Source organism: Macadamia integrifolia, chromosome 14, assembly GCF_013358625.1.
Source record: "Macadamia integrifolia cultivar HAES 741 chromosome 14, SCU_Mint_v3, whole genome shotgun sequence".
Classification (NCBI taxonomy): Eukaryota; Viridiplantae; Streptophyta; class Magnoliopsida; order Proteales; family Proteaceae; genus Macadamia; species Macadamia integrifolia.
In genome coordinates this window covers 12,254,990-12,265,054 of record NC_056570.1, presented here as the reverse complement: position 1 = coordinate 12,265,054, position 10,065 = coordinate 12,254,990, and the positions used below count along the sequence as shown (strand labels likewise).

Below are 10,065 nucleotides of genomic sequence, written 5' to 3'. Positions count from 1 at the left end.
ATGCTAGCCCTACATGGAGAGATGATCACGTCGATGAGAAAAACTGGCACTTGTGGCTAATCTCAAGAGGGATTTAACAACTCAGTCCGGAAGATGAATCGAGATTAGCTCAGAGTTAAGCAAAAAGGAAAATATAGAGAATGACATGATCACCTACTATGAATCTTCCTGAAGTGACTCAATGGAATTAGGGTTTATTGAAAATATTCAATTAACCATTAGAAAAAAAAAAACATAAACTGTGGCATTGGCTCATGTATTTCAGCTAAAAAATTTCTTGCTTTATGCGTTGAAGGTACCACTGGCCAAGACGAAATAAAAAGAATGATGAATTGATCAGGTCACAACCATTGTCATGGGTTTTTACAGATTGAAGCAATGGGATTTAGGGTTTCCTCAAATTTCGACACAGTGAGAACACATAATCCCAAACACAGATTTCCCAAGGTGACCTATTGACCTGCTGAGAGAGGTGGTACTCGCATGGTGAAAGCCCTGGTTTAGCTTCTTACATTTTCATCCCTTCCCATCCATCTTACTATAGCATATGAAGCTCATCCCTTCTTTGCTCGATTTATAGTACTTCATTTTTTAACCTCGTCTCTCTTTTCCTTTCCTGAGATCGAATTGATAATCGGGGGCGATAGCTTATAATCATCTTTCCAGATGGATCCACTCAACGAAAGGATGCTGCAGGCGATAATATCAGAACCCTAAAGTTGCTTTCAGAATTTAAAATATCTTAATTTCTTACTTCTCCGCTACATTAGCTGTTTCTCCTCCGCTATCATCCTCCGTCATTTCCTACATAAGAAATATAGAATCAATAACCCAAATCGTATCATGAAATTGATATCCCTAGAAACCAATTTATCTAAATCTAAAGAAGATATTCATAAAAAAAATAAAAAAAGAATTGATTGATAGTGATTTTGGATTCATATCCTTTTCTTTTTCATTTTCTTATCTATAAGAACTTCATGTAGGTTATTATATTTCTAATATCTAAGCCACAGAAGAGTTGAAAGGTCATGTAAAAGACGATGATCAAATTGAGATGAGCAGTAGACTCTAATTAAGGGATAGAAGTTTCGCACCTAGGAAGTGAAGGAAATCATATCCCATGGTGAGCAGTTAGAGCTCACACAAGCACGTTGAGGGCTCTCTCTCGGGCATGGTTGTTGGGTGAAGAAAGCTGAGAAGGAAGAAAACAAGTCTGGGACATCTGGGCATGCTTGCAAATCCTGATATTGGAAGACATCAATGTAGTCTAAGAAAAGGCAGATTTGGACTCTAGAGACCAGACTTCTTGCCTTGCTGCAGCTTTGTTCCTTGCAGAGAGACTTTTTTTCATTTTTGGTAAAACTCCAGAGTAGTCTCTCGGATCCCTTAATTATGAAAATTATTTAATTCCTAAAATACCCTTCATTTTGCTAATTATTACAAATATGTAAATGACTTAGACTTTGAGGAAGGCTAACGAAAGCTCGAGGCCATCGAGGCTTTTCCGTTGTTGCGCAGTTCCACGCTACAGAAGATGGTTCCTTTGGATCATCAAGGAAAGTAGGGGAGCAGTAAGGGACCCAAGATTCTACATGTTGAAGGATAGAGTATAGGCTGGCTTCTGATCTCCAAAGATTACCTCATTGTTATGTTTCCAAATATAGTAGCACATGATGAACACACTAAAAATGTAATACAATTTATTTTTTACTACTTCATTAGAATTAAGAAGTACATGATTATTGATGTGAAAGGACAGGTGTTTAGAAGATCAGTTTTGAGACCCAAAGGTCTAGCCACCCAAACCTTCCTCATAAACTTGCAGGAAAGAAACAAATGAAAAATGTTCTCGCTTTGGTTGTGGCACAAACCACAAAGGGGTCTATGTCCACCCATTTTCATAGGTATGAATTCCATCTTGAACATTTCTCCAAAATAAGAGTTTAAATTTGGGGCGGATTTTGAGTTTCCAAAAATAATGTCGCCATTGTGACCATGGAGACAAGCAAGTTCACCTGTTTGAGCATCCATTGTTGTTAGTAAATAAATCAGTTATGAGATACTTGGAAGCTATCTCAGTAGATAGAGATCCCTCATTTGAGAGATGGCAGGTGGCTTATGTGAGTCGTTTAGTGTCAATACTCAATATGGGCTCCGTGAGAAGCAGCAATCTCTATAAAGGGCTGAACCTAATTTGCTCCATAGGACGGTTGCAATACTGCACACGATTAAAGGTTGAACTGCATAACATAAAGGACTTGCCTTCTATGGCGAGGCTAGTGGTCAATGTGTAAATGCAGACAAATCCAGTTTGTGCTACAACCCAAGTACATCGTCCCAGTTGAAAAGCTGGTTTTCACGTCTTTAAAATGCATTATGGAGATGGCTCTTCAAAGTACCTAGGCTCCCCACTGATATTGGGTGTGCAAGACCAACGTGTTTCATAGCATTAGTGATCAGGAGACTAAGAGACTCCACAGATTGGAGAGGGAATGAGGAAACATCTAAGATTCATTGGATATCTTAGGATAAGATGTCTCAACCCAAAGATAAAGGGGGCATCGGTCTTAGGGACCCAAAACTTTATGATAAAGCCCTTCTCTCCAAGGAAGCATAGAGGTTCCTCATGTTTCTCCATTCCCAGTGTTCTCTGAGTTTATGAAATCAATATTTTTTTTCTAGGTGTAGCCTCATGGAGGCATCCCTTGGCATCAACCCCTCCTAGCCCTGGCATAGTATCATTGAAAGGAAGGAAGCCCTTCTCTTGGGCCTTACCTGGAAAGTTGGGTTTAGCAACAAAATCTCTATTCCGAATGATGCGGGGGTCCTTAAGCTCCCAAATGTAAAGCTTTAGCATCAAGCCCCTCCTGGGTGCCCTCTTCGGTTTGTTAGTGATTTGATTGACCAGGCGAAACTCATGACAATGGAGGTTTTCGATCTTGGAAGAGTTGTTCATCCAGTCTAATAGGGCTGCACTTTTGGAAATCCTTCTTTCCCTGTTTCCAGAGTAAGACAACCAATTCTAAATCTGAAAAGTGTTTTCAGATTTAAACACCTTTCCTGGTTGAATATTTGCGTATCTGCTCTAAATTCTATGTGCACTTACAAAAATGCGGAGAATTTGTGTAAATAGTCTAGTCAGGTCCAATGTATCTAGTTTAATAGTTTATAAAGGTTCAAATCTGACAGATAAATAGTTTAAAATCAAACTAAATCATTTATTGAAAAGTGAAAATTATTAAATGTTTTGATGATGTCAATTCAAATGGCTCTATTCAGTTTCAATAAACTATCCTCAATAGATCTCTCCACCTTAAAGCTCGGGCTTTACAAGATCACATGGATCTCAGGGGTCTTTTTCTATTTCCTTAGTCTATATGAGTTGCAACCCCAAGGTTTTCTTGGTTCCCCAAGTGTGGTTTTTTTTTTTTTTAATGAAATAACCCTAGTGTAGTTGGGTTTCTTTCTTAATGGGGAATGGGGAAAACAAATTAATAAATATTTCATGACATTATTATAGATTCTGTAATAGTTGAGCAAAGCTAGAAGGTTAGGGCACAGTCAAAGGTAAGTCAGTTGTTTCTTATCCTTACATAATTATTATTTTTCCTATTATATTTGTACATAATTTATTTTTTGTATAAAAGATGAAGAAAAGGAAGAGAAGATTTCTCCTCTTCATCAAAGCCAATTCATTAAGCAACTTGGGAGTAAAAAAGGAGTGAAAGTTATTGTCATTTATTTGAATTGATTTTTTTTTTTTAAGAATTTCTATTCTCAATCAAATAATCTTATTTAGTGAGAGGTCCACTAGTCAAAGATCTAGGTCAAAATATCTTCAAGAAAATCAACGTATATAAGAGCACTACTTAATATTACACATAATCGCAAATTAAATTTCAACTAGTAATAAAACATAACATCCACAAATCCTATACAGAGAAGAAGATGAACCAAACTACTAAAGCAATGACTTGAGATATCATGTCATCACAAGCTTTCGATCTCTCTTCTTTTTCTTGTTTCCAACATTTTTGTTTACATCACTATTGTCTTCATTATGGGTTGATAATAGTGATGGAGTAGTAGAAGAATCACTAGAATCGAGTTCTATATCTTGCTTACTCTTAGCTTCTCCTCTTCCCTTTCCCCATAAAGGACCAAACCCCGTGTAGTAATAGTAGTCGGAGGAGGGCATCTTTGAGTTCGTCGAATAAGACCTCTTTCCACGACCAGAGACAGAGCTACTGGGGGTGCTGCTCTTGTTTCTGATATAGTAAGACTTTAGCTGTTCAAGGTGGTGCTCGCACAATGAATGCCCTTGTTTAGCTTCTTTCTTGCATTTCCATCCCTTCCCATCAGTCTTACTACAACATGTCAAGCTCATCCTTTCCTTCCTCAACTCAGAGGAGTTCATTTCTTCAACCTCATTTTTACTTTCCTTTCCTAAGATTGAATCGGTAATCGGAGGCGATAGATTACAATTATCTATCCCATTGGATCCATTCAATGAAAGGATACTGCATACGACAATGGAATAATAATAAGAAGAAGAATCCTAAATTTGGTTTCAGAATTCAGAATATGGAAATTATTAACTCCTTACCTTTGTGCTGCGTCAGCTATTTCTCCTCCAATAGGATCCCCCATCCCTTCCTACATAAAAAACATGAAATTAATAACCAAAATCGTATCATGAAATTGATAAGCCTAGAAACCAATTTATCTAAATCTAACGATGAAAATCGAACTGGTTAATAGCTATTACAGATTCTACAAAACCTCTCGTCCCCGATAGATGAGATTGAACCTAATATAGAAACCCTAAAACGAAACCAGGGGCAACTGTTTATATTTCCTTTTTCTTCTAAGATCTAATCATCTGAAGTGTTAAAATATCAAATAATGCAAAAGATGAAGATCAAACTGAGACGAAAAATAGTAGGCTCTAATTAAGAGAGAGAACTTTCCTACCTCGGTAGTGAAGAAAATCACATCCCATGGAGCGCAGTTGAGCTCACACACAATCGTCGAGGGGCTCTCTCTTGGGCATAGGTTGTTGGGTGAAGGGATCTGGGAAGGAATACAACAAAGCTGGTACTTCTGGGCATACTTGCGAATCCTCATATTGGGAGGTAGCGATGATCGAGACTAAGAAAAGGGAGATCTGAACTTTGGAGACTAGAAATCTCGTCTTGATGTAGCTTCGTTCCCTTTTTACCTTTCGCTCTACAGAGAGACTTGCAGTTTCTCAGATCCCTAAAAAACCTCAATGAGCCTCTTATATAATAATTAAAAAACTAAATCAACATATAAATACAGAAATTATTGAATTCCTAAAATGTCCTCCATATTGCTAATTATTACGATTATGTCAACCATGAACATTCTCTCTAATCTAGTTGCATGAGCCGCTCCGCCCCACCATGCCCCACCACACCATAAAGGAAGGTGAGACTTGAGGAAGGGATAAAGATTAACGAGTGAGGTCAAGGCGCTCGAGGGTTCTGTTGTTGCATAGTTTTATGACACATAAGATGGTCTCTCTAGCTTTATTTGGATGCCAAGAAAATAAAAGAAAAGAAAAGTGAACCTTAACAAGAAAAGAAAACTTTCCTCATGTATGGTACTAAAGAAAAGTTAGAAATAATAGATTAGAGAGAGAGAGAGGAGCCATACACAAGGTGGCTTATGTGAGTTGATTTATGCTAATACATAATGTGGCTTTGAGTAGCAAAAATCTTTATTTATTTATTTTTCTAGTTTTACCATACAACATGTTCTTTCTTTTTTTTTCTCTCTTTTTTTTTTTTTTTGCTAATAACGTATCCAGACCTTCAGCCTGACTAGTCCTATGGGTCCATAATGACCGCACAACCGCATTGACTAGGTCATACCGGGGTTAAATGACAATCGTTCAACATTCACTAAAACCGTACAAAGTGTTCTTTTACATAAGTTTTCTTCATTAATAGAAACGCAAAAGTTAGAAATACTAATTTGGAACAAAAATGTTGTCATGCACACCTTAAAAACTCAAACAAGCCTCTTTAATCTATTGTTCTCTTCCCGAATTTCATTCACAATTTCATACAATAAAAAACCAAAGCAATATATAAATATGAAAATTATTGAATTCCTAAAATTCCCTCCATATTGCTAATTCTTACAATTAATTCAACCATTAACCTTCTCAGTAATCTAGTTGCACGAGCCGCCCCGCCATGCCATTAAAGAAAGGTGAGACTTGAAGAAGGGATGGTTCGCAAGGCTTCCACTATTAGTAGTTCCACACCACATAAGATGGTCTCTTTGGCTGTGTTTGGATACCAAGAAAATAAAAATGAGTCATTACAAGAAAAGAAAACTTTCCTCATGTTTGGTACTAAAGAAAAAAATATCATGAGAGAGAGAGAGAGAGAGAGAGAGAGAGAGAGGCATATGCAAGGTGGCTCATGTGAGTTATTTTTGGCCAATAATCAATGTGGGTTCCAGTAGCAGATGGAGCTAGTTGAACGGTGGTTTTCTATTACAATAGAGCTAGCTACCACTGGAAGCCTCTATTTTGAAGAAGAAGAAGAAGAAGAAGAAGAAGAAGAAGATACTACATGCCTTCCGTGGAAAGAGAGAGGATGGAGCAAGAAACAGAAACTACTAGGGCGTTGAGGGTTAGGCATGATGTTGGTTGTCGACCTGACCGAGGACGTCAATGTCACACCCTACCCTCAATACGGCATAGGCATGCCGGCACTAGACACCTCACCACATCCAGTCAGCCTATTTTTCCCCAGGATCCAGACTCTGAGTAGTCCACAACACCACAACATACAACTACAAATCAGAGATCTCACGTATATAAGAGTTGCAAAGTAAAATCCATAGCCATCTAGTGCCTCTAGTGATATCATAATTACAGTTATCCATAATTTACAGTCATCCAAAATAAATTATAACCAAAAGAATATATACACAAAATATGATGAATCCCATGTAAACAATTCATCAATGAGCTCAAATTAGCCAAAAGGTGAAGTCTACGCTGAAGCATGTATGTACTCAAAAGAATAAGCAAAGTTAAATCTACTCACAAGTACTGGCCTCCGTAGGCACAGTCGTCGTAGTCACAGGTGGGTCCAAGGTCGAATTCATCTTCCTGAATATAGGTCAAGTGATTCAAGGTCATTGCCTCATGATCAGTGCCAGAAGTTGGAAAAATACCACTTTCGTCATGTAGAAAGAATAAATAATGGGGGGTGAGCATGTCATGCTCAGTGAGGGGGAGGGGCAAGCAAGCACATGCAAGACATATGATGCAATGCATGTTCCACACAGACAAATGATGCTCATGAATCCATTTATTAAACTACACTACTCCTTAGTCCATTACTAAGTCTCATCATGATAGGTATAGTACTACGCAATGTAGGTGATATTCCCTACCTTGTACGTTGGGCCTCAGGAATACAAGCTCATTGTAGGCAATAGTTAGGCAGTCTCGGTCAGAGCCTCAGTCCCCTAGCTAACCCCTAATTAATAACCCCGTAAAATAAAATCCTGCATACAATATGTCATATCCTATCCTCATTCGTGTCAGGTACAGTACGTTGTACCATGGAAAGTGCACTACTGATCAGGTAGCCACATATGTCAGGATTAGTCTGTACCTATCCCCTATGAACAAGGGGTTGTAGCACTTAGGGTGGTGAAACCTAACCCAGCATACTACATGATGCACAATCATTCATCACATTCATACACACATCTTGGGCACCTACCAGTGTCCCAGCTTACCTGACTTACCTTTCTCAATTTCATGTCCACTAGAATAGAGATTTCCAGAATAAAAGATATAACGCACATACACACAAAATGCATGAACATTGAATGCAGGAAAAAAGGAAAAATAAAGAAACACTCCATAAAAAGTTAGGGCACCAGTCACTTTGGTACTCTGAACTATGTGACTTCCCTTCCTATACTGAACAAGCTCCCATACTGCTAATCAAACTTCCTAAAACCAGAACATATATAGAGCATTAAAACAAAAATAAATTGCAATCAATTTACTCCCAATAAGATCATTCCCGGTTTCCTTTTATTTGTTTTGTAGGTCTTCTATAAGTTAAACAAGTTTCAGATCAAATCTGGAACAAATTCGATCTCTGGAAGCTAACCGGCTGGAGACAGTAGAGACGACCGGCTGGTTGGTTGTGTCCCTCCAGTTACCTCAAAATGCTCAGAACTCAATTCTGTTGAGTCCTTATTGTTCTCTGTTAGGGTAATTCGGTTCCTGTCCCTCTATCTAGGGTTCAATTTAGTAATAGCACATTTAATTCCTTAATTTAAGCTTCCTATTAACCCATGTTTGAGCTCCAATTACCAAACTTCATGATGGTAGGATTCAATTCTCCAGAATTTTCAGAGTATAACCTAAACTTAAGAAATTCTGCAGAATCGAGCTTCTTTTCCCTTTTTATTCTTAATTGAAACTACATACAAGTCAAGGATAACAAATACTTAGCAAAATTTACTTGTACAAGGTTCCTATGTTAAAATTCTGCCAAAAATCCCAACCCTATCAAAAATTGAAACTCTATCTTATAGGATTTTGTTAATTCTTCCTTGGTAGGTCTTAATTCAGTCTCTATTCATGTCTGGGCTACTAAGATTACTGAAACCCTAAGCTCCAATGTTCAATCAGTCATCAATTGAGTCTCTAACAGCCCTTAGGGATTAGGGTTTCTTCTTCTAGGCTACTACACAATGCATAGAGAGTCTTTGGCTGCTCCCTCAAGGTAAAAACCTTAACCCTAATTGTCATTCTCACACAAATTTATTGTCCTAACCTTGGTACAGTAGTACCACACTTACCTAGCTGGAAGCTTGATCCAATCATCCCCTTAGATAGGTAAGCTCCCTCTTAATTTCTCTCTCTTCTCTTTCTTCCTTCTCTTTCTTTCTTCTCCATCCTCTTTCTCTCTTCTTCTTCCTATTGTTCACAGTGAATAGCAGCTCAAAATAGGGTAGTTCGGTGATACCCTGCCCCTATTTATAGTCCCTTCCACCGATTTAGGCCTAAGGCCTGTTTGGTTGAACTTAAGTACATATTGTATATATATATATATATATATATTTATATATATACACACTCTTACTACTTTGTAATAAAATTATTATCTTGGTTTTTCTCCACTAATATACTGTCAATAAGACTAAGTATGAGCCTCTTCACCCAAGGGCAAACTGAGGATTTTAGGGGGTAAAGATGTGGGGCCCACAAATCCAAAATCTGTTCTCTTCTAGGCCAATCGGCGGGCCTGTTGATTCTAGGCTCTCCCACCAGTTGGGTTAAAACTAGTCCCTTTTCAATCTAGCCAATTTCCTACCATACTTAACCCTTAATATAGATTGTATATTACCTATTGGCCCACATTTCTTGCTAGTTCCTCCAACACTGTTGGCATGCTGTACAGGTGCAAGTGGGGTCACTCTTCCCTTCTTGGCATTCCACTACTACCAACCAAGCCAATATTGGCCTTCTCTGTCTAGTATCATTGCCTGTCCACAAGTAAAGTAGAGGATCAGAGTTAGGGTGTTACAATTTTCCCCCTCATAAAAATTTCATCCTCGAAATTTGTGAGGCATACCTGGTAATCCAAATAATTCTGGATACTTCTCTTTCGCTTCATCTTCTCTTTCCCAAGAGGCTTCTTACTTTGGGTGGTTCTTCCACTTAATCTTCACAGATGGAATAGTATGACTCCGGAGTTGATATTCTTTCCTACCAAAGATTCCTTCTGGTTGTTCTTCATAACTCAAATCATCATCCAACTCCAAAGGTTCCATAGCAGGCAACACATGTGACGGATCTGGAATATACTTTTTCAACATAGATATATGGAAAACATTATAAAATCTTCCCAATTCTAGTGGTAAGGCCAACTTATAAGCTATTTTTCCAACTCCATCCAGAATCTCAAATGGTCCTATGTATCTTGGAATTAGCTTATCTCTCTTTCCAAATCTTTTGACACCTTTTTTTTTTTTTTTTTTTTTTTTTTT

At 38.0% G+C, this 10,065-nt stretch overlaps 1 protein-coding gene across 2 annotated transcripts; it reads right to left on the bottom strand.

Annotated features, from left to right (window-relative positions):
• Positions 1–309: 309 nt before the first annotated feature.
• Positions 310–5,250, bottom strand: LOC122060884. 2 transcript variants are annotated; one of them, XR_006134488.1, is made up of 3 exons: positions 4,978–5,250; positions 4,610–4,659; positions 310–804 (listed from the first exon to the last, which is right to left on the bottom strand). XR_006134488.1 is itself a non-coding variant. In XM_042623992.1 (3 exons), the coding sequence occupies exons 1-3, from the start codon at positions 5,128–5,130 to the stop codon at positions 3,986–3,988; spliced, it is 741 nt and encodes a 246-aa protein (XP_042479926.1). In that variant the 5' UTR covers positions 5,131–5,250; the 3' UTR covers positions 3,879–3,985. The 2 variants fall into 2 exon arrangements, 1 of the variants encoding a protein (XP_042479926.1); XM_042623992.1 differs by lacking the exon at positions 310–804 and adding an exon at positions 3,879–4,523.
• Between the last annotated feature and the right edge of the window lie 4,815 nt (positions 5,251–10,065).